The sequence below is a fragment of the Schistocerca serialis genome, chromosome 4 (genome assembly GCF_023864345.2).
Source record: "Schistocerca serialis cubense isolate TAMUIC-IGC-003099 chromosome 4, iqSchSeri2.2, whole genome shotgun sequence".
Taxonomy (NCBI): Eukaryota; Metazoa; Arthropoda; class Insecta; order Orthoptera; family Acrididae; genus Schistocerca; species Schistocerca serialis.
This window is the reverse complement of record NC_064641.1, coordinates 327940255-327966619: the sequence shown is the minus strand read 5'-3', so window position 1 is coordinate 327966619 and position 26365 is coordinate 327940255. Positions and strand designations below refer to the sequence as shown.

The window sequence follows — 26365 nt, the reverse complement described above, 5'->3', positions numbered from 1 at the left end:
ATAATCTCTGTTAAATGCAATGGCCATCTACCACCTTACTGGGAGGCCCTGGATGCCTGCATGGCACCCTTCTACTGGTTGATGTTAGAACCAATGTCTTGTTGCATCAATAATCTCCCCATCATTCATTTACTGTTTCCTGCAGAGAGCATTCTTCACTGAGGCAAACAGATAGAAGCCATAAGGTGCAAGATCTGGGCTGTAGGGTGGATGAGGAACAACAGTCCAATGAAGTCTTGTGAGCACTACCAACAGAGATGTCCAGCTGTGCAACAAGATGTTTGATTCTGATCCATTGAACACCTCAAATGAGAGTTTCCATACATTCCAACACTGAAGGAATAACAGCTGTGCACAGTATGGTGGAGATCAGACAGGTTTGCATGACCTAGTTGTGATGATGACAGATGCCTCGCCAATGACTCACCATCCTTTTGTTCACTGCCAGGTCTCTGTAGATATTCCACAAGCATGTATGAATATCTGTGATGCTCTAGTTTTCTCCCAAAACAAACTCAATGTCAGCTCTCTCCTTGAAATGTCATTTTAAAGGCTACATATAGTGCTGCCACCTATCAGAACTTAGAGAAATAGGAACTGAAACAGGAATATTCCATGAAATTTCCTGGCAGATTAAAACTGTGTGCCAGACCAAGACTCGAATTCGGGACCTTTGTCTTTTACTGGCAGAAGTAAAGTTGTGAGGATGGGGCGTGAGTCATGCTTGGGTAGCTCAGATGGTAGAGCACTTGCCCGTGAAAGGCAAAGGTTCTGAGTTCAAGTCTCAGTCCAGCACACAGTTTTAATCTGCCAGGAAGTTTCATGCCAGTGCACACTCCGCTGCAGAGTGAAAATCTCATTCAGGTATATTCCATGATGTCCCACAGCAAATTTCATATTTTTTCAATCAAAATTAGTCAAGCAAAAGAAATGTGTTGCATTACTTTTTGAGTGACCCTTGTACATGACACCATCCATAGAAGGTGAATTCCTTTTATGCCATAGTGTTTTAGATTCTCTTGCAGAATTTCATGACCTAGACGAGGTCATGGAAAATTCCTACAGAACAGTGATTCTTGTTTCATTCCACCACAATGAAGTTTGTGTGATTATTTATTGCTTTCTCTGTTGATGAGCAATGACAGAGTAGTTCTTAAAAGGTTACAGTCAGAAATGTGGCTCACTATTCTTTGATAAGCTAATATCTCAAAAAGTTTTGAAAAATGGGAAAGATGGCAATGAATGTAGGGTTAGAATTTATTTGCTCAGCTCTACGTATGTAAATGGATGTTACTACAGCATAATTCAGTGCTCCAGAAAATACACCTAGTGTTAGCACGCTTTTCTAAAAAAGTTTGAAGAAGGAAATGCAGTTTGAGTTCTAAGTTCAAGTTTTTATCTGGGTTGGCTCAGTGAGTCATGATTATTAGGGGTCTTAAATAAAAATCCCTTGGAAATATTAACTTGCCAGCATAAAAAAACAAGACTGACCCTAGAATACACATCTAACTCTGACAACACTGTTTCACTGCTCCAGGCATTACTCAGCTCCAAAGAATACTAATGATAGAACTAATAATAGTTAATTGTCTCACTTCCACAGGTACATTCATCTTGGTTATCATAATATTCATAATAACTGTACTTCCATCAAACACGATCTTTAAAAAGCTTGTTTTTCTAAATTCAAGAGTGAATATTACATTGTATTTAGCAATTGCAAATTCCATACCTTTGATGTTTTTTGTTGCTGCTTCATTTTGGAGCACAAACAGAAAAATAAAACATTATAAGTGCTCTACAGCATTTAACCAATATTTATATTAACACACTCATCAAGCATAACATTATCAAACTAATATCTTTCAGGTAAACATTAATCAGGTATTGAACACTCTTCAGTTTGACACAACAATTGAAACTTGATGCAATTGTATTTTTAAACAAATTAAATATAAGTGCAAATGAAGTTTTTTTTATGACTGGTAATGCACCACTACACTGCATGAAAATGATTATACAATAAATCTGTGAATCACAGTATCCATCACATTTAGTGCAGTCAGATTATGTAGTCAAAATTAAATTTGTAGAAATTTGTTGTTGCACACCAATTGAAGAAATCAATGCAAACCATTCCTTTGCATGTCAAAAAACATAAACCACAATCACAGTTGCAAACTGTATACTTCTAAGTTTCCTCAATATGTTTGAACCATATAATCCTTTGGCTTCACACTGAAAGAAATTACACTAACTGAATACAAAAGACATAAACCACAATCTTAGTTGCAAACTGTACACTTCTAGATTTCCTTAATATGTTTGAGCCAGATAATCTTTTGGCTTCACATTAAAAGAAATTATACTAATTGAAGACTCATTAAGTACTGGTATCATAAATTTCAGTTACAATGCTGTTTCCAGACTGTAATCATATTAAAATAACAATACTTTTGTTTTAACAATGAAAATAATCAATTACTGATAATATAATGTAAATGGATAGATAAAAAATCTACTCACCAACCGGTGTCAGGGGAACACACACACAAAAGGATTTAACTTTTACAAACTTTTGGAACCAGTGGCCCCTTCTAGAAGAAGAGTTGAAGTGGAAGGAAGAGAGGTGAAGGAAAAGGACTGGAGCAGTTTAGGGAAAGGAATACAGGTCAAAAAAGTCATCCAGAACCCTGGGTCAGGGGAGACTTACCAGAAAGAATGAGAAGGAAAAAGTCTTTCCTTCTCATTCCATCTACTAAGTCTCCCATTCATATTTTGCATTTGTTTGGCATTTAGATTTGACATCAGCTGAATGTTGGACAGCATGGGAGTGTGAGGGCAGGCATACTCATTGAAAATGTTCCACTCGACCACATCTAACCAGCACAAGAAAGGGTCACTGTATTGCGCACAAAACATGTTGTAGCCTCTTCATATCTGCACCTGCCATCCGAGAACAATAGTGTCCACTCCTTGTAACAGTCTGTGTCATCCTGCACCATTGGTTAGAGATTAATGGCAGCTGGACTAGGGTATTACTATTCCACGCATAGGGTGCCATTAACACCACTACACAAACAGTTGGATTTGGAGTTGTGCATTGGCCAGGCAGCATGGGCTGCTAATGAATGGCTTCATATTGTGTTAGCATTGGATTTCAGTTCTGCACTATCCTGAGGGACCATTATCGGTGAATATGGTGGCAACCTGGGGCATCTTTCATTCTTGCAGTGTTTTGGAGAGACATTGCAGTGTTACTCCTAGTGTTATGCTGTGGGGAGTTATTGAGTATGACTTCTGTTCATGGCTAGTAATGATTGAGGGAACTCTGATGACATAATAGTATGTCAAAGACATCCAGCATCCTCAAGTGTTACCTCTTGTGTGACAGTATCGTGGCACCATCTTTTCAACAGGACAATGTTTGTCCAAACAAGGCATGCATCTCCATGATCTGTCTGCATAGTGTTGAGGTGCTCCCATGGCCAGCAAGATCCCCAGATCTGTACAAAATAGAACAGGTGTGAGACTAGCTCAGATGTCAACTCTGTCCCAGCACCAGCGTCCAAGATACCAAGGACCAGTTGCAACAGGTGTGGGCCAGCTTACCTCAGAAGAGGATATAATGGTCTTGTGACAACTTTCCCAAATGAATCAGCACATGCATCTGTGCCAGGGTGGCATGCAATATCATACTGGTAAGTGGGTTTATATTTCCAAGTTCTTCACAAATCTGACTCAAATTTGTAACCTTTAAATTACATCAAACATTCTCTCAACCCCTTGAAATTTCATTTCCTTTCCTCCCCCCCTTCTGGATGCTTCACTTTTTTCATCAGGCAATGCATTAACTGCTTTTACAATAAGAGTATTCTTGAATTGTCATGTTTTTATTGCTGATTTTTAGCAACCTTCAAAAAACGTTTACTCGGTGAAACATCTCAACATAATTTTTGATTATTTGATACCGCAGAGTTAACTTTCCACAAGGTTATCCAGGAGCGCATTATATACCACAGTTACCATCTTACTTCTTTATGAGGTGATTCAAACTTATAAGATTAATATCAAAATTGAATTACAAATGCTAAATAGTTTAAACATAATAAGAGGACCACAGAAAATCTGCATCTGTGTATTAATAAATTGTACCTGCTTGAGACGTTCACTGCTGATGCTGTATTGAGAGCATTGTCCAGTAATGGGGGTAGTCTGGACTCTAATATCTCAGCAGCTGATGGTCGAAACACTGGATCTCTTTGTAAAAGATCATGAACTAGCTGTCGAAAGCCTGCAGAATAACCTGATGGGATAGGTTGAAATTGCCCCTAAAAAGACAGAAAATGATAACTTGACTGTCTACATAATGTGTAGCTTGTCAGCTCAGCTTATCACTGACAAAAAACCTTGTCCATACAACTGACTGTCATGATGAAGACATGAGTGTTTAGAGACAGATTAGAAAGAAATGGAAAGCTGTATTAACAGGGAGATTGATACTGGAAGATAAGGATATGCTACAAAAGATATTGCTATTCAAGCAATACTCCTCCTATAATGCATTGTGTGTGGCCAATATTAGGACAGTTTTTTTCTAATTACCTAATTTGAGAGCCAGAATCAGTCTATACGTGTGGACTTAGACAACATTCACTGTTTTCATAAAATATTTGGGGGTCTGGGAAATTTATCACCTGATAACATTCCATTCTAGTTTGCATTTGCTTCTAGGTATTGTTCAGAAGCAAGTTCTTTGGCCCATATCAATTTGAAAGAATGTTATTACTTTTTCATTTTAAATAAGATGTATTAAGTGTATACACTTTTGACACAGGTGTACCTGAATATGAACATGCAAATTCCAAAATATGAACTAAAGGAATTTTGTAATGAAGGCTTTTATTGTGTGAAGATACGTTAAAGGGACCAATTGGCAGCATTTAGTTTCCAACACACTCACAAAGAAAAAGAAATTTTGGATATTTTATTATGTCATTAAATGTCACTTTTCTGAAAAATGATTAGAATACTGTTGTCATATGTGAGCTAATGTGAGCCACACACACACACACACACACACACACACACACACACACACACAAATAACTGCTTGGCAGTGTTTAGCGAATGTACTCACTTTCCCTTCTGTATCTGCTTCTAGGAGTGGGCTTTTCTTTGACATAAAGATGTCTTATAGTTTTGATGTATCTGACTCTACTTCAGGTGATGTTTGAAAGGTATAGATGAAATAGAAAGGACGACAACATCCACAGAAAAGGAAGGAGGTCTAGAAGTATGACTCTCACATAATGTCTGATATTTTGTTCATCGACAGTTAAATAGTGTCACATAATGTTTTGTTACATGAATATTGATGTACTACCTGCAGAGCTAACTACAGCTTTATAAATCATTTGCATGCTCCTTATGAGGATGTGACTAAAAGAGTCAGTACAATATTTAAAAGATCAAAGGTTCTCCTTTTAATGTACAGCTGGAAAAGTAAACAGAAAAAAGAACTGATGATATTTCCTAGTGTGATCGAGCCAACAGTTTTACACAGACTAAATTCCTCATGTAGTAAACATCAAAGAATTGATTGCCTAAGAGCAAACTAAATTCAGCATTATTGTGGCACAATGCAGCCTCAGAGTTTCCTGGAAGTGTTAAGCTTTTAAGGCTAATCTCTGATCGACATTCATACGTACCTTTTCAAGAAAATAATATCTCTTGTAAAAGAACAAAAATTCGATACGTTATTTCTGGCTCTACCATTTGCTCTGACACTTGATACTCTATTACTAATCATTTCATGTATAGAAGAGTCTGCCAATTTTTTTCTGCTTTTACATCTGTTCTTTGAGCTGACCCCATTATAAACAATATTCATAGTGAAAACCTGCTTACATCACACACACACACACACACATGTATTCATATTCTTTAGACTACCTACAGTCATAGTCAATCATAATGTGTAAATTTAGGACTTATCATTATCTGCTGTAAGTTCACATTCTTTACAAGAAACTGTTTTTAAAAGGAGAAGTGATTGAAGAATTATTTTGTTGTATGTGAATAGTTAGTTTTACCTTCATGATTTTGTTGACAAGTGCTGGTAGATTTGAACCTTCAAATGTTTTCTGTAGGCATGCCATTTCATATAATATGCAGCCAAGAGCCCAAATGTCTGACTTCTGTCCATACTGTTTGCCTTCACACTGCAAAATCAAGGAAGAGTTTATCAGTTTATTAGAGTAATAAATACATAATGAGTACTGAACAGTCCATATGTATGGTCTACTAAATTCTAGCTATTGTGTATGGATGATGAGCCATGGCTGGTTTATATTACTGAGTGTTGCTTTCACGCAACAGCAAGGATGGAGGGACTGGTCAATGTGACCTCTAATATAACAAATGTAAAGGATAAAATTTTCAAAATATACACATCACATGTCATATAGTCTACATGGGTGTACTGAAAAGTAATGTCCCTGAATTTCTTTATGTGAAAGCTGTTGAAGCTTTTTAAACAGAACAAATGTTATTGACATTCTACCTCAAACAATAAAAAATCTGGGATGTAATAATGACAATATTAAGAAAAGGGTTGATAGCTACTCAGCATAGAGTGGTGATGTTGAGTCACAGACAGGCACAACAAAAACATTGTCAAACAAGTAAGCTCTCAGCCAAAAAGGCCTTCTTCCTTCTACTGAGACCGTGGCAGCCAGAGACAGTGGCCATATGAATGTGAGTTGCATTTGCATAGGTTTGTACGTGTATGTTGTCTAACATGGAAGAAGGACTTTTTGGCCAAAAACTTAAATGTATGACAATCTTTTTTGTGCCTATGTGTGACTCAACATCTCCACTGTGTGGCAAATGGCAACCTATTCCTTTCATAATATTGTCATAAACATTCTACATCTTTATTCTTCATGTTAAAGTAGTACAATGTAGGATTCTCTTATTATGGGTTGTAACTGAGCTCTCAATTCTCAACTGATCTGTTACTGCAATGTTGTTTGTAATAAACATTACTTTTTTCACTCATGACAGTTGTCTTGTTGTATTTTCTTCAAGCTTGGACCTGCTACTCAGTTCCACTAATTATACTGTGCAAACTTCTTCATCGCCTGCAGGTGGACAAGGACTGTAAGAGAGCTCATAACTATGTCAACTCACCATTACTGAAATGATGTAACCACCTCTGAAAGAACTCTTCTGTAGTTTGTTGCTCAAATAAAACCACTACACAACTGGTTGAACAGATCTCACATCAACTTGAGTAGAATATATACAGCAAATCTTATGACATCACCTCAAATAGTCCTTCGCACTTTGCTGATGTCTTGTGTCCACAATTTGTTCCTTATTTCTGTGCATATCAACATAAATAACACACAGTTGTTTGTTTGCTATGTACAAACTACATAAAATATGTTTTCTGCTTTCACAAGCGTCTTCTGTTGGCCTAAGAGGATAACAGTGTAACATTTTGTTCTGAAGAATCACATGTTATACTTCAATGTCTACATTTTTATTTCTCAGCATAGTCACACTTGCAATGAATACATTTCTCCCAGCAAAAGACAAATTTGTTTGTACTGTTGCTATAGAATATTTGACTTTGTTGATGAAGCCACAACCTTACCTCTTCTTGCACTGCTTCATCAATATCAAAGTGTAATCCTCAAAGATGTACTTTAAGTTTTGGTAACAGATGACACAGTTATGTTTCACACTGCCATGTTACATGTTACAATTCAAAGCCCTCTAGTGGCAGAGGGCTGCAAATATGCAGACATGAAAAATAAAGATTTAGAAAGCTAATAACTTTTTTGATTTAAAAAGCTTTAAGAGTTTTCACTTAAAAATTAAATTATACCCTCATAGAAAAAAGAAAAAAAAACTACTGTCCAATAACACAACAGAGCAAATTTTCATTATTGCTGTATCCATCTGTATAATATTACCTCAATAAAAATCTAGGTCAGAGATGTATCACAACATCAGCAAACTTGCCAATCTGCATTAGCCATCTTCTAAGTTTCTTTGCATTCCTGAATATATGCTGTGAAGCTCAAGACTCACAACATAACATAAGTGATTTTATAATGGTGAAGATTCACTGAATACCATGATCTTTCTTTCGGTGTAATCTTCATTGAAATTGTGGCCACCTGTTCTTTGAAAATTTTAATCTGCTTAGTGATTATGGAGGCCACAATTTCACCTGTGTAGTAAACTATGGGGTAACTTATTCACACTTCATATAAGCAGACTGCAATGACAGACAAACTATGGACAGGCCATTTATCCAGTAGTGGATACCAAATCATTGTTGATGATGATAGAGAGGACTTCACAAGTAGAACTAGCAGTTATATTAATCTGACTGGAATCCATATGATCCCCTTGTGCACAGTGAACTTTCAATATAGACGGTGGAGGAAATAACAGCAATCAACTGCAAAATATTACAGCAGATAGAGACTGCAAGTATTACATCAGCAACAGTTGACATTAGTCCAAAGTGACATATAACAAACAATACTGGTTGGTTTAGAGCATATCTGCATGTTCTACACCAACAAATATTTTTTATTATGTGACACTTCGGACTAATGTCAACTGTTGCTTTATGCACTGAAGATCACTATGTAGGAATTGAAATCTAGATCTGCTGTAATAAAACAACAGATTTTGTGATCGATTGCTGTTCTTTTCTCTACTGTCTAGCACTTATATTTTACACAAATAACTTTAGAGTTTTGAACTGGTCAAAGCAAAAATAATTTAGAAAAATCTACAATCCATGAAGATTACAACATGGGAAAACTTCATTTCTGGCCTAACACATTACTATCCTATTGTTTTGGCATAACACTGTTTACATCTGGTGTAGAATAACTTCATGTAACTTATTAGTGCAGTCTGAAAGTAGGTCTGAAAATCAATTACAATGAAATAATAGTATTGTATATGAGCACATCAGAAAATACCTAGTACAAATGAACAGTGAAATCATAGGACTAGTTGATTAACATTTGGTTTAGGTCACTTGAGGGCAATACTTAAATAGATGGTAAAAGAAATAAACAGATGAGGAAAAATGGCACAAAAGGTAGTTTGTAAAATAGACAGTTTTAAAACTAAGATTTTAGTGACTCTGGTATGTATATTATCAGGTATGACTGATGACAATGAGATACAGACTTAAAGCACAACCTTTCAAAATGAGGATTTCTCAGTGAGCTATGGGTGAATACATATTAAATTTATTGGGAGGTACAGGAAAACGAGATGGACTGGAAGACATAGTTATGACTGTAATCAGAACAAAATGAAGATAAGCCAGACATGTAGCCAGCCAGTTCTCTGCTGGATTTCAAGAGATAATAAAAGATCAACACAAAGACCTGATAGAAGCTTGAAAGATACAATTAGAAAACCTGCAGTAACAGCATGGATGTTTATTTTTGAAAACTGTAATCAAGGCAAAGTCAGGATAAATTCTTCATCAAGTAGTGCATGCCAAATTGTTGTTGATGATAGGAGTGATGACATCAGCAGCAGAACTCGTAGTCATATTTCACACACTTTTAAGTTTTGATAAAAAGTGCTACTACAGGTTTGACAGTCCTTTACAGTGCTTCAGTGTGAATATGCCACCATTTTTTAACTGCACATGGACTTATTTTTTAATTATTTGAATAAATTTAGCTGTATTTTAGTTTCCCTCTGCACAACCACACATATATACATACATACAACACACATCCATTAATATAGCTTTTTGTTAAAGGCCTTATACATTTATCTGAAACCACTGGGACTTGGTTAAAGAATGTAGTAGGATGATTACAAAAATAGCTTATCAAACAATCTGAAAACAAATAAAGAGAAAGTGGTGAAAATGGTAACACATGTACAACCACAACATTAACATATGACAGTGAAAACCTAAGTAATCTTTCAGTTCTGCCAGTCCTATTGATACTATACTGCCTTTGTGGGAAAGACACAGAAGGAAGAAGGGAGCTAAAAATCTATTGAGCAGACACTGATTGCATTCATGCAATTATGCAGAAGTTATATGCCTAAAATATAATAATGTCATTACCATAATTATCAACAAATGGATCTCTTTTTAAACTCAAAAGTTCTACAGCCATTCCTGTGCAGGAAAGGTGGGAAAATGGGTAAAATAGACAATTAACTTTAGGCTGAGGGACATATCTTCCATTAGACACAAAGTTATATATAAAAAACTGATCTTTAAAATTAATTGTTGTTTATTTTGTCACTGCGTGATATGACTATTTTCAACCAGTACTTGATCATATTTAGGTCTGTGACTAAGTACTCTGTTGTATCCATATGGCACTGCACTTCACAATACAGTATTTAACTCAGCTGTGGATTGTCTCATGATGAATATTGTGGCAACAGTGAGGTTGTTCATAGACAAAATTGTCGTTTGATTTGGGTCATAGTATGGGTTCATTAGGTCAAAACCAACAAACAAATAAGGCAGTCTTGTGTGCATGCACATTACACACTGAAAGATAATTTATAGGATGACAATTAAGGTTCCTATATGAGGATGATGGTTCAAAGCCACGTCCGGCCATTCTGATTTAGGTTTTCCATGATTTCCTTAAATTGCTTGAGGCAAATACTGGGATGATCCCTTTGAAAGGGCACAGCCAACTTCCTTCCCCATCCTTCCCTAATCTGACGGGAATGATAACCTCACTGTTTGGTCCCCTCCCCTGTGAGCAATCAATCAATAATTGAGTTGAAACCATGGCATACAGGTAGCATCTTTGATTATTAATCAAAACATCCTGCGTCCCAGCTTGGAACCCAGCCACTGCTCAAATTTTGAATCAAAATCAGCAGCAATGGTGGCCCTAAGATTTCCAGTTGTTGCTCTTGCTCTGCCAATGGCCTTGTCAAAGAGGGCAGAGGAGTGTACAAAGGTTCAGGGCACTCTCTTCCCTTAGGGGTTTGAAATGGTCCATAAAAGGTGAATCAAATAACAATGATCAATGGCATGAGGATGCAGAAGGCAATGGAAAACACTGTGTATCCACAAGATGTGTAGCCTGTAATTGAAAAGCGTCATTTTACCACTGGCAAAAGATTCCAGATTAGACTGGCTTTTGGATCTCTGGGAGGGAACTGCCAAGGTGGAAGTGACCATGAGAAAAAAAATGGGATAACATTCTATGAGTCAAAACATGAAATGTTAGACAAATAAACACAGTAAGAAAGCCAGAAAATCTGAAAAGGCAATCAGGAAGGCTCAGTATAGATGTATTAGAAATGAGTGAAGTGAAATGGAAAGAACTTCTGGACAGATGAATATAAGGTAATATCAACAATAGCATGGTCAGACAGAAATAATGAATTCAGATATTGAATTGTAAGGCTTACCTAGGCGCACATAAGATCACAATTTAATAATTATGAAGAGTAGACTGAAGTTTAAGAGAATCATCTGAAATGATCAATGTGGAAGGAAGTAGGATACTGAAATACTGAGGAATGATGAGGCACAATTGAAGTTCACTAAGGATGTGGATTCTATGATAAGTAACACCAGAGTAGGCAGTTCAGCTGAAGAGGAATGGAAATCTCTAAAAAGGACAATCACACATGTTGGACAGTCAGATATGGACACAAGGAAGGAAACTGCAAAGAAACCCACAATCTCTTGTTCCAGAATTGGATGTCCCTCCTCTCAGAACCTGAGCATCATTCCAGACACCAAGTCCAATGGAAGTCAACATCATCCTGCCGAGGTCTCCACTCCACAGGCGGCCAACAAAGAAGTGCCAGATTCTTCAGATGTTAAGATGTGCTACACCTCTCATCCTTGGAGAGGGGGATATATATTGTATACAGGCTGTATAGTCTACAGACAGGCAACCCTTCTCACAGAAATGGTATAACAAGTGGCCTAACCTCAAAGGGATTACATCAACAGATAATAGAGCTCAACCTGTTTGCCTCTGTGGATGACATAATCACAAAGAGTTGCTCTGGCATCTCTATGTGGCCTGGACATTAAGGGTGGCACAGAGCTACTCCAAGGCATCTTCTATCAAGGTCTTGGCCAGGCATCAACTGCGTCTGCAGTTCCTCAGAGCCTCAATTGGAACCTTTATTATGTATGATGCCATGCCATGACAGCCACCACCAAACAACAGAGCCACCGGTGTCTGCCTTCGCCATCACTGGTACTTGGTCTCTACATCATTAGAGATACCCAGGAACTTGGTATTGGATATTGACCTTCATTATGTTACTTTGTTCTGCAACCAAGTTCAGATTAACTTCGATTGTTTCATCATTACAACCTTCAGCTTAAGTAGGACTTTAATAAATTCAGTGCCAACTATGAACTGTCAAAAACCTGCAATGACTAAATTTACTCCAAAGGAGGAGTATTTTGGTTTATGTACTTTTTAATAAAACTGTTATAAATTGTTTAATTGGGCTGTGTTCTCAATGCACTCAACTGTTACGAGACTTAGCAGACTGTTTATAAGAAACCCCTTGAACAAGATAAAAAAGACTTAAAATCATGCAAAGAAAATGAATGTATGGTTTATGTCTAAGATATTGAGACAGAAACTCAGTCATGTTATGGATGGTGAAAGGATTTCCGTAACAGGAAAAGTGTAACAGTCTTGAACCAATGTCAGAGTGATACCTCCACTTTTTTTCTCAATCTCTACAGAACTGTACTGTTAAAACAGCTAACCAACATTGCTAAGTTTGGGAATGTTGCATTACAAAATGCACTGAGACTACAGTCAAGGCAAGACGACTTATGTTTTCATTGCCATAACAATCAGCCTGCTCAGTCTACTGTGTTACATCTCAAGATTTGTGTAAAAAATTAGATTACTGCCCTCTCCTAAATCCTCATAGTTCTCAAATGTCACTACAAATAATGTTTTCTTGTCACCAAGATTAAAATATGGGTTGAAGAACAAAAGGTCAGTGTCAGTGATGACAATGAGAAGAATGTGTCATGGGCATTTGAGGAACATTCCGAAAGAAGCCTTCCAAAGCCAAATTACAAAACGAAGCCACCTATCTGGGACAAGTGCGAATTGAGTATTAGCCATTTGTAAGCTGAATAAAAGTTTAATTTAAAAATATTCTTTATTATACGAATAGATCCTAAAACATGTTGTTTCAACTAATCATGAATCATTGCAAAGAAGCTCAGAAACAACCTCAGTATAATGCTACAAAATGACTTTAAATGAGTATTTGAATAATTGGTGAATGATTGAGGAGTAAAGGAGACCACTCACAGAATAGTAGCAGCAGTCAAGTGTAAGTGGAGTAAGTGTTGTGTCCTAAGAGCTCTGGAATCTTTCACTGGTATGGGAACAGTTCATTCTGCTTGCATTAACTTCAAACTAATGCATGGAATAATATTTTGTGAAGACTGTCTTGTACTCACCAGGATATTTATAATCCTAAAAAGGGACATTACAATAGTTAATTAAAGTAAAATTAGGGAGTCATGTAAATATGTCTTCACGGCATTTCCTGAAGTCCATTGTCAGTTATCACACAGCTCAGAAAGACAGTGCAGTGGTACAAGACTGGACCTATATTCAGGACGATTGCAGTTGAATCTCTGCCCAGCCATCCAGATTTAGGTTCTTTTATGATTTCCTTAAATTGCTTAAGATGAATGCCAGGATGATGCATTTGAAAGGGTAAAGCTCAGTTCCTTCTCCTACTGAGGTTTTCTTCCATCCTGTATCACATACTTTAATAAGCTATTGTTTTGATTGAACCAAATCTACCTGACCAGACAGAAAGCATGAAAGAAATGTGATATTCATAAACATAATACCAGACTGAACAAAAATGTAACACACAATCATTAGTAAAACCTATCTGTGCCACAAGAAAGCATTTCACATGGGCTTAGAACATTTAACAAATTAACTGAGACCATAAAAGCAATCAAGACCATAAACCTCTAACGGAATATGTTGTTGTCCCCATTGAAGCTATCTTATTTGAATAAAATGTTTTTTCATCACTATTGGCCAATTTTGACCATATGATAATTACAAATTGCCATGTCCACATCATTATATATACTGAAGAACCAAAGAAACTGGTACATCATTCTAATATTGTGTAGGATGCCACGAGCAGGCAGAAGAGCCACAACATGACATGGTATTGACTCGACTAACATCTGAAGTAGTGCTGGAGGGGATTGACACCAAGAATCCTACAGGGTTGCCCATAAATTCAAATGAGTATGAGGGGCGGAGATCTCTTCTGAATAGCACGTTGCAAGGCATCTCAGATATGCTCAGTAATGTTAATGTCTCCGAGTTTAGTGGCCAGTGGAAGTGTTTAAACTCAGAAGAGTGTTTCTAGACCCACTCTGAAGCAATTCTGGACATGTCCTGCTGGAATTGTCCAAGTCTGTCGGAATGCACAATGGACAAGAATGGATGCACGTGACCAGACGCTATGCTTATGTATGCATTACCTGTCAGAGTCATATCTAGACGTACCAGGGGTCTCAACCATTCCAACTGCCCACACCTCACACCATTACAGAGCCTCCATGAGCCTGAACAGTCTCCTGTTGACATACAGGGTCCATGGATTCATGACGTTGTCTCCATAAGTACACGTCCATTTGCTCAATAGAATTTGAAATGAGACTCAGCCAACCAGGAAACATGTTTGCAGTCATCAACAGCCCAGTGTTGGTGTTGACAGACCCAGGCAAGGCATAGAGCTTTGTGCCATGCAGTCATCAATGGAACATGAATGGGCCTTCAGCTCCAAAAGCCCACACTGATGATGTTTCATTGAATGCAGACACTTGTTGATGGCCTAGCACTGAAATCTGCAGTGATCTGCAGAAGAGTTGCACTTCTTTTCATGTTGAATGATTCTCTTTGTGATGTTCGCCTGCTTTATTTCTTCATTGATAGTCCTCAGTGTCGGTCGACTTACTGCACTGTTATACTGGCTGAAAAATGGGGGGAGGGGAGGTAGTTCAACACTGTCTACCGTAAATGATGCAGCCAACAGTTGCACAGTTGTGTTTCACAGTTCTTTACTTTCACTGCTCACAACCCCACGATATTACACAGTTATATGGTCAGTTCACTATTGGTAAATGTTAAGCTTCATTAATAAGTTGCAGACAAACATCAACATACTGCTACAATAGTTTGCTGTTGAACATCTATGAGCAGTAAATACCTAACCACACAGTTCACAGTTCTTGCAGAATAATAAGGTACTTGTGACACTATTTCTGAAATAAATTGAACAGACACTGTCATTGTTTTAACACAGGGCCTATTGTGTTACACTAATTCCACTAAATATATGTAGTGTGACTGGGGCCTCCTGTCGGGCAGATCGTTTGCCGGGTGCAAGTCTTTCGATTTAACGCCACTTTGGCAACTTGCGTGTTGATGGGCATGAAATGACAACACCCAGTCCCTGAGCAGAGAAATATCCGACCCAGCCGGGAATCGAACCCAGGCCCTTTGGATTGACACTCTGTCACGCTGACCACTCAGCTACCAGGGGCGGACACTAAATCCACTTGAAACAGTACATAAGTGGACTGACTGTCTCAGGAGCAAAAATCAGGCCTTCATATAGCCTCACAATAAGAAGCACTGAAACTATACATTGTTTGATGTTTAATTTATGGAAATTACAATTAAAACATAGGTCATTCAATTAACTGAATACATCGAAAAATTCTTCCTCTTTAACAGTTTCTTCTATCACAAAGGTTAGGCCAAATTATTTGCTTAAATAATTAAATTAATGGACATAGTTATGAAAACAATGCTTTTGACATATCTGATAATTATTTTGGAATTAATTAATGGCTGTCTTTGCTAAAATATTTTTGAATAGAGCCAAATAAATACTCAAAGAATCCTAGTAATTCTTCTTCCAAATGTTTATAATTACTACAGAACTTATATTTGTTTATGAGTCAACAATAGAATTTAAGTCATGAAACAATTACTGATTTCACTCTATAACAAGTGATATTACCTAGGTACAGTCAAAATAAAGTAGGAAATTAATTACATACAAAAAACTAAGCACAAAATTAGATCTGGTGCTATATTTCTCTTTTATGAAAATGCAGAATATACTCATGTATGGTAATGGTAATTAGACAAAAATGAAAATGAATTTAAGGAGGCAGATGACAAAACAAGAAAGACAGTAAAAATATCTCAACTTACTTTGTCACATCTTCAGTTGTCATTGGCCCCATTCTTGCAGGATCTTTTTCTGGCCGCAGTGATGTCAGAAGTTTGATGTTTTACTCATGAAATGAGCATACAGGAAAATCCCCACTTCAATGCTACCTCAGAGATGCTGTGCGCCATTGCTCGTGTGTCAACTATAATACCACATTCAAACTCACTGAAATCTTGATAACCTGTCATTGTAGCAGCAGTAACCAGTCTAACAATTGCACCAGACACTTGTTGTCCTATATAGGCATTGCTGACTACAGCAACATATTCTGCCTGTTTACATATCTCTGTGTTTGAATATGCATAACCATACCATTTTCTTTGGTGCTTCAGTGTATGAGAGGCATACAATAAGTAAAACAACACCTTTTTGACAGCAGGTTGGTTTTATTCAGGATTCCAGTATATCATATTACCCCCCAGCCTTTTGGCTGCAAAACCCTATTTCTCTTCATAATCTTAAGGTGGGTGTCTGTGTGCCTGCATGGTATTACTCTACTGGTTGATGTTGGAGCAAATGACTTGCTGCATCAAATAACCTTCCCATCATCCATGTACTGCTTCCTGTGGAGTACATTCTTCATTGTGCTAAACAGATGGAAGTTCGAAGACTAGAGATTTGGACTGTAGGCTGGATGAGGAAGAACATTCCCATGACGTTTTGTGAGCTCCTCTTGGCTCAGCAAACTTGTGTAGGGCCTGGCATTGTCTGTTGCACCATGAGCAAGGACATCAAATAGTAAAAGTTCTACAGAGTCCCAGAAGACCATTGTCATGACTGCCAGCTGAGGATGCTTTACCAGTTGAAGATGCAGCTCTGAATCTTTTCTTCAGAGGAGAGCTGGTGTGATATCACTCCACGGTTTGCTGTTTCATTCCTGGTTTGAAGTGATGAACCACTGTTTCACCACCTGTAATAATGTTTGACAAAAAACATGCTCTTTAAGGTCTTCTGTTAGGTGGTGAGGAACCCAGTGGGCACACACTGGTGGACAAGTCTGTGAGCACAACCAACAGAGACATCCAGTTGTGCAGTGAGGTATCTGGTTGTGATCCACTGATCACCTTAAATGAGAGCGTCAGCATGTTACAACATTGTGTGTGGCCAGCTGGCACATTGGAGAGTGGGTGGGTTTGTGTGACCTTGTTGCAGTGTTGGCAGATGCCTTGTCCAATGATACACCATGCTTTTGTTCACTGTCAGATCTCCATACACATCTGCAAGCACCTATGAATATCTGTGATGTTTTAGTTTCTGCAAAATGACAGTTCCCTGCTTGGAATGCACCTACACTACTATTGTCATTCTGAAGGCTCCATTAGCGCCACCACCTATCAGAAGTTCATAAAACTGAAGGGGCTGAAACAGCAATATCCTGCAATATCCCACAACAAAGTTGTGGATTGTGTTTATCCTGCCTCCGTACTATTTGGCCTACAAAATTCACCCTATTTAATCAATATCATAATAAAATTTGTCCGTAATAAAATGAGGATTAATTTACTCTATGTACTGTCCTTTTCAAAGCCTTATCAAGTTGGTACTGGCCACAATGCTGTGTGGCCTTTCAAAATATTTCATGCATATTTTGTGTTTGTTGTGTAGCACATCTTGAGAAACAGTTATAAGGTACATGCTGTATTTTTAATATTGGATAAATTACCAGAACCCTCTTCGATAAATGATACTTAGAAGCTCTCTTCCAGAGCTCACAAGTGAATACACATAGAAATCAGCACAGTCGGCAATCCAGTATTCTTTGTTTCTTCTGTTGCATATCAGATGTCCAAAATGTGTGCATTGATAAATTATTGTTTTGTGTGATCTTTGTGTTTTAATTAAACAGTCCAAAATTAGTGATAAATCAAAAAAAACTTATAGTGTCTATGGATCAGAAGATATGTGCTATATGTGACTGAATTCTGAGGTAGTAGCTGAAACTATTGCTTTGGCGCTATGGGCAGGAAAAAGTGCTTTTGGAGATAAGAAGAAACACTGAGCAGAAATTGTAAAGTGGTGTGCTATGCAAGCTAGTGAAAGTAGAATAAAAGTAAGGAAGACAACTTTGAAAGCTGAGTATGAGGGTAATCCCAAAAGTAAGGTCTCCTATTTTTTTATAAGTACGTAGACCTGTTTATTTTTACAATGGTTTACATCAGTTTACAGCTTGAACATTTAGCTATTTTTTGACATAACCACCAATTCTGTTGATGCATTTTTGTAGACCCTGTGGCAGTTTTTGTATGCCCATGTCATACTAGCTCGCTGCCATGCTGTTCAGAAAGTTATGAACGTCTTCTTTCACCTCGTTTTCGGAGCTGAATAGCTGGGACCACAATTAACGCTGACAGGTACTGTGAGACTCAGAAAAAGCTCAAACAGGCAATTCAGAACTGGAGAACAGGAATGTTGAGCAAAAAGTGTACACATTCTCCATGTCAACGCTTGCCCACATATCGCTCGGCAAACCGTTGCTCTCCCACAACAGTTTCAGTGGAACATAATCACCCACCCGCATCGACAGAAATGGTCATTACGTATGTCGAAAAATAGCTAAATATTCAAGCTGAAAACTGATGTAAACCATTGTAGAAATAAAAAGTTGTATATACTTATAAAAAATAGGAGACCTTACTTTTCGGATAACCCTCATATAAAGAAGTTTAGGAAGCCTTATTTTTGTAGCATGAACATTTTAGAGGAAAAGGTTCATCCATTACTGAGCTGATATTTCAGGAAAAAGCATTACAATTTCAGTAACAAATAGAAGGAGAAGATACAGAATTTACTGCCATGATGGTTGGTTGGCTCAGTGGGAAAAACGATTTGGTATTCACCAGATTACCATTAGTGGAGAGGCTTTATCTGCTGACAAAGAGGCTGTGCCACTGTTTGAAGACTATAGTTTGAAATTAAATGATGAGGGAATATCTGGTGAGTTGCAATGAGAGTGGATTAAATTAAAAGATGCTCTCTATGAAAATGTTTGCTTCAAAAAAGGAAGCTGTGGCACTCGACTACAAAGAAAAGTAAGAAATGAATTACTATATTTGCTTGCATTAAAGTAACTGGCAACTACTAGCTTTGGCTTATATTAATATGGAAACCACAGGAGACTAGAACTTCCAAAAACCTGAAAAATCAGGAATAACTGCCCCTACGTTACAGTCATCAAAAGAAAGTGTGAATGAATTCAGAAATCTTTAAAACCTGGCTGCAAAATGAATTTGTTCTGGCTGTAGAGAAACGTTTCAGTGACAACAGTTTTCTGAGGAAAGCTTTGCTGCTTCTTGATAAGGCACCTTTGCATTGTGCTAGTGACAAACTCACCGATGGAGACATCAAAGCATTATTTTTACCACCAATGTAACTGCTCTTTGCCAGCCGATGGACCAGGGTATCTTTGAAATGCTAAAGAAGAAATGTCTCCATTATCATCTCCAATTGTTGATATTCTGTGACTGATAATAATGAAGACTGTGTAACCATTCTGAAAAGAACTGACTTGCTGGACATCATAAGGTGGTTGGCCAAAGCATGGGAAGAGAACATATCACTTGTAAGGTCTTAGGAAATTCTTCGAGATCTTGAAGGTGGACATTTTAACTTTGAATCCACGTGTGAAACAGAAGTAGAACATGGAAACCATGACATCATTTCACTGCTCGAAAATGTACCAGGCTGTGAGGATGTTGATGCAGAGGATGTCACAGAATGGATGGCAAATGACAAAGTTGATGAGCTAACTGACAATATCTTGGAAATGGTGATACAGGAGGAAATAACATAAAAGGGGGAGGTAAATTAGGTGACAGAAGACATGTCATCACGTATCTGGAAGGATCCAAGATGGCTATGGTGGTGCTGCAGTCCATTAAAGAGCAGGAGGAAGCAATGCCAGCTGATATCACTTACCGTAAAAAGCTTGTAAGTTTCATCTTTTCTGCTAGGCCTAGCTTTTCTCATTTTTAATCATACATTCACATTTTACAATGTAGATCACTTTATACTTGCTGTAATAATTTTTGAAAGCTGCAGTATGTACACTTATAACTAGCATGTATTATGCAGGAAGTCAGAAAATTTTAATAAAATCAGGTTTTGGTATAGAAAAAGGTATTTTAATTGGTACAGGTGTGGTCAGAAGAGAGAATTTATAAAACTTTTGTTATCCTGTTTGACATTCTGCACATTAGGCTGGATAGTGGAAATTCTAATTTATACATACAGTATATAAGGTGTCCATAACTACAGTTCCAGTTTAAAAATGGTGCACAAAGATAACCACTGCTCAGAATGATGTCAAATTTGAACAGCATTTTATTGATGTAGGGGGAAATGTCACAAGAGGGAAAAAAAAGACATGAAAGTTTTACCAATATTTACCAATAGATGGTGCTTTAAGCATCTTAAAATAATTGGGGTTGGCTGTAAATTACAGATGAACTGCAATATGGTGACTTTGGTTGGTATGAGTTGCATATTACATGATCCATTCTGTTCAATGTGCATGACTGCACAAGTTTGGGAAGCAACAGTTCTGTCTCTGTTAGTTAAGTAATCTGATGCACCATGGTAAGGTCATACCATATTGGATAGGAAAATCAGTTTTTAAATGTTCTAAGGCCAAGAACTGTATAAAAAGCAAACTGACACTGGTTTTCAATTTTCCTGGGAGCAAAAAATAAATAAAAAGTGAGATGTCATCAGTTTTGAATTGTCCTGGGGCCAAAAACCACACAAAAACCAAAATGAAATTATTTTCCAATTGCCGTGAGACTGGTGCAAGACACCTTCAACACTCTGTGCCGTTTTTTGTCACAAGTTGAAATCGAGAAACAGTATGTTCCACAACAGATCAGAGTGTCTCGGGGGTCATAATCAGAATGCATTGCGCAATGCATTCCTTCAGTTCAGCTACATTTGTAATAGGATCACTGAACGCAATATTTTTCAGATAGCTCCACAGCCAGAAGTCACATGGATTATAAAAGGTGTTTCTGGATGGCCAGGCTGTAGAGATATGATGGCTGATAATTCTAGCATTTCCAAAACGCAACTCCAGCAGCTGCTTCACTGGCAGTGTAATGTGCAGAAGAGTGTCATGCTGCATAAAAATGACCCTAGCCACACAACCATACTGTTGAGGGGTTTGAATGAAGTTTATGTGCAAAAGACTCTCATATTGTTTGCCAATGATAGTACGAGTAACAGGACCCACAGCTTTTGCAAAATGAAGTAGTACCAGTTGATGTGCATGTGGCTTTTCCATTGCCCATATTCTGCATTTCTGCAAGTTGACATGTCCTTAGAGATAGAAATGGGCTTCATCTGTCCATAGAATGGCTGTTCATTGTCCACTTCCATGTGAACAAGAAAGATCAAAGTGAACATTTGTCTTACTGGTAGGTCAGCAGGAAGCAACTCCGGAACATGGGTGATTTTGTATGGATAGCAATGCAGGATGTTTCATAGGAATTTATGCACTGTGCTCCCATGCATGTCCCACACTCAGGCAATTTCCTGTGCACTGCATGTTTGCACACCACTGCTTGACCCTTCCTGCAATGCTGTGGCCACATCTTTGACAAAAATCAGATCAACTGCTGTCCCCTCTCTGCCACATTGCACTTCAAAAGAACCCGTCTTTTTGAAGTTCGTAACCATTTTCTCCAGACTCTTAGCAGACATTGGACCAGTTACTTTTTTCATACCCTTCAGTTTCCAGAACTTCTGCGGGCCTACAGGCATACAGTCAACATTCTTGCAAAAAAGCCTTATGAATAACATGCAATCCATCATGGAGACAGTAATGTTGGGGACCTTGGGCACAAACTGAGGAACAGTTGTTTGCTGCACGTCTGTTGGTGTTATATTCTGATGGTTACAGAATCATCTATTGGTCACTTCACCCCTGTCCCCCCTTTTGTTTCAATAACATGCTGTTCAAATTTGTTGTCATTCTGAGGATTGGTTTTCTTTCTACAGAATTTTGAAACTGGAACTTAAACTAGACACCCTGTGTATTACTCATTTTAAACTGCATCACATATATCACTAAAGTATTATTCAGATAAATTATGTAGGCATTTACAGTACCAATATATTTAACTTTTCCAATACCTAGTATACTGTGGTGGTGTAAATATACAGGACAAATAGATAAAATCAGCTGTTAAGGAATTTTTCTATGATGCAGAATGAATAGCTAAGAAAATGTGATTTTAGTTTACATTGGGTTAACAGTCAAAGCATTAAATGACAGTAAATTTATCTCCTTCCTGTGTCATTCTAAGACCAGTGGGCATAGAATACATATTCTTCTCTGCTAATACTATATTTATGAATATTACTGATTAAAAAAACACTGAACAACTACAACTTTTGAGACCAAACTTTACAAAACAATAGGCATACCATGAAGATCATGCCGTCTTTTTACAAGATATTTATGTATGGATACCTAAGAGTATTATTCTTATTGCATATTTCTTCGCAGTGGATACTTTTTCTGCAATGAAGGGAAACTTGAGAATATTTAGCCACTACTAATGAGTGGAAAAAGTGAATAACTTGCAGTTTACATCCCCAAAATGTCGTATAACTGAATATTTGCTGAAGTTAGATTTTTTAGGAGGTTTGCAATATGGTTTGACTATACTTACCATTTCTGGGCTGATGTAGTATGGTGTTCCAACAACAGTATGAGCTTGTCCTCGAGTTGACATCATTTTTGAAATGCCAAAGTCACCAACTTTTATTATGTTATCCTTTGTGAGGAAAACATTTGCAGTTTTTAAGTCTCTGTAGAAACAATTGCAGTGAAATGAATATTGTATTTCTCTCTACAAATACAAAATAATTTTGGGTGGATTCTTGCAAAGAAGGAAACAGCAACCAGCCACCCATACTAATACTATTTATTTACACAAATGGCAGAATCACTGGTTTTAAACTGACAAGTTTGTCTCCAGATGGGTGTTCATGTTTACATACACATTTGTTGTTGTCTCTTTATTCCCCTTATTGCAAAAGTCCTTTCAGGTGGTGGTGCCCTACAGCAAATAACAATAACTAATTTAAACAACAAACAATGTGTGAGCAGCTGTTACAAGATGAACAGTGAAAAAACGTGGTTTGCAGGCCTATGGGCATACCAATATGATGGGGAAGAGTACCTGACAGCAAATCATGAAGTATGATGTTGGAAATGCAATAAGACTAGATGTGGAGGTAGACAGAGAATAGAAGTTAGCAGAAGCTGAGAGCAAGAGGACTGTGGGACAACAGAAAAGTTTTGAATAGACAGTTTCATCATTAGAATACAGAGAAGAAGTAGTGGAAAGGAGAAGGTGCAGAGTCCACAAGATGTGAAGAAGCTATCTGACTGCACCTAGTTATGTTGAGCAAGTTACTCTCAACTGGATGATCAAATTTGCTCTTGTTATATTTTATCAGTGGTCATTTATACAAGTGGACAGTTGGTCAGTGGTCATAATTACAAGCATAAAAGGTCATGCAGTTGTTACAGTGACATTCATTTGTGAGACATTAGGTTTCACAAGTCGCCCTGCATTCAGTCTACAGGATATACCAGTGAAATGAGTACTACAGAATGTGATAAATGGATACATGAAGTGTGCCCAAAAGTAACTAGATTTTCTTACCAATAGGCAGAGGGGTGGTAGTAATGGGATCTTGTGCTTTATGCCTTCACTACACACTATTTTTTTAATTAGTTGAGCACCCATTTAATTATTTATTTATTTATTTTTATTTATTTATTTAGCATCCTTGTATCTCATCATTACAAAAATGATATAGGATTTGTCATACATTGCCTTACATAGAAAATAGTATATGAAAAGATTTGCAATTATATGTATATAAATAAAATATTATTACATATAACATGAAACCATACGTGTAGCAACATTCATAATATGTAAAATTAGAATAACAGATGAATACAATTTAGTTTTTAATGAGCATTTTGGGTCATTACGATGAAGGAGATAAGCTATTGTATATTGAATGCTGGTGATTTAAGTATTCCTTGACACTATAAAAACTCTCTGTACAAATGATAGAGCAATGTGTTAACAATAACTTTTTGTCAAAACTATTACATTCTTGCAATAGGGATCCTGCTTACTTCTGGGTCATCTCTTGTACAAGAAAGTCTGCATCTTGGTTTTCCACATGGATATAATCTGTGTGGCACAAAGTGACAACCAACATATTGAAGCTAGTGGGGAGTGGATGAAGGAGAATAGGAAAGAAAAGACAGTGGGTATTCCTCAATTTAGGAGAAAATGAAACATAATAAAAGTTATAAAGGAAGATCTTTCTCAGTTTTCTCAGCCTGCTGCTGTATCATGTAATGAAAAAGAGGCTTCATTGTTGTGTTCTCCTTTACCCCTGTCTATCCCTCTTCATGATCCACATCAATTCCTTGCATCACTTCTTCTATGTCAATCTCTATTGCTCCATCTTGGATGTGGGACAGTGCCTGGTCAGATATTAACCAAAGAAAAATCACCAAACAGCCATATGTTTTCAGAAGTTGTTACTTTATTTAGGCAACCAGTTTTGCACCCCATTAACACCATCTTCAGGCCATTGTATGTTAAAAACAACAATTATACATGTTGTTTATATCAAGTATATGGCAGTCGACATTACAGAAAATGAAACATAATACTGAAAGTTCTTAAAAACCTACAAAATGCAATATGCAGTGTTAAGAAGAGTACCTTTGCACACAAAGTATACCAAAGCAGAATATGTACACATACTGATTAGCATCAAAACTAACCAATTTGACATCACAGAGTTACCATATATAATAGAACAAGCCAAACTTTTTTTTTTTTTAAAAAAAAGGAATAGATTATACAAATTAAGGAGCACAAACAAATAAAGCTTGTCTAGTTTCTTCCTTTTCTTTCCTTTTTTATTTTATTTCTTTTTTACTATGAATTATTTTTGTTTTCTAAATCTGTTGTGTAAAATTATTTATAATTCTTGTAGGTGAGGAACACCCTAGTTCTTAGAGAAATCTATCCTCATTCCAATTAAAACATTGTGATGTAACCTGTGGTGTGCACAATAGTGTGCATATCTATTGCCTAAGTGATTGGCGACTCCATGGAGTGCTGTGTGCACAACGACCATATATATTAGGCCACCAGCATAAAGATCTTTAGGATGCAGAAAAGAGCAATCAGGGCTATCTGCAACCTAAGAAAACTGGAAACATGTAGACCACATTTCATCCAGATGAAAATAATGAGCCTACCGAGCCTTTACATATATGAGTGTATCCTGTTTGCAAATGAGTATTTTTTAAACCAAACTGGACATCTTCAACAAAATAAGCATATACACAGTCATAACACAAGAAACACAAATAATATCCACATGTCACAGTGTATAACAGCACTGTACCAAAAAAGTGTATCACAGATAACAGTTCAGCTATATAACAGCCTACTCAGTGATTTAAAATCACAGCAACATAAATTTTTTTTAAACATAATGTTAAGTCATTTCTAGTGGAAAAATGTTTTTACTCTGTAAAAGAATTTTTAAATTACAAAAAATAGCCTTGTAAACAATGATTATGTAATAATGGATAAATTCACATTGCTATATATGGCCCTTGTAATTTATGATTCTTATCTGTAATTAATTTTGCCATGCTCTCTCTCTCTCTCTCTCTCTCTCTCTCTCTGTGTGTGTGTGTGTGTGTGTGTGTGTGTGTGTGTGTGTTTCTGCTCCTTACGCAATTTTGACTTGTCCTATATTCAATGTACTGTTTAAGTATGTAATGAATCAAATGGACCAATAAATGAATGAAATGAATTAAATTAAAAGGAAGATCAGCGTTGGTCATAATATTGATCTTTTATTGATAGCAAAATCGATTTTCGATCACATAGTGATCATCTTCAGTGCTGTACACATTAAATTCATTTTGCTATCAATGAAACATCAATATTACTGTTGTGACAGTGCCACGACATTTAATAGTGCTGCC

At 37.0% G+C, this 26365-nt stretch overlaps 1 protein-coding gene across 2 annotated transcripts in view; it reads right to left on the bottom strand.

The window, feature by feature from the left end:
* The window catches only part of LOC126474952 (serine/threonine-protein kinase Nek8), a 321061-nt gene that overhangs the window by 201503 nt on the left and 93193 nt on the right, over positions 1 to 26365 (bottom strand). For both annotated transcript variants that reach the window (XM_050102469.1, XM_050102470.1), the window contains 4 exons: positions 22989 to 23127; positions 6096 to 6224; positions 4156 to 4331; positions 1733 to 1753 (listed from right to left, as the gene is read on the bottom strand). In XM_050102469.1, coding sequence (XP_049958426.1) covers positions 1733 to 1753; positions 4156 to 4331; positions 6096 to 6224; positions 22989 to 23127 — 465 coding nt within the window. The remainder of the gene's footprint in view (positions 1 to 1732; positions 1754 to 4155; positions 4332 to 6095; positions 6225 to 22988; positions 23128 to 26365) is intronic.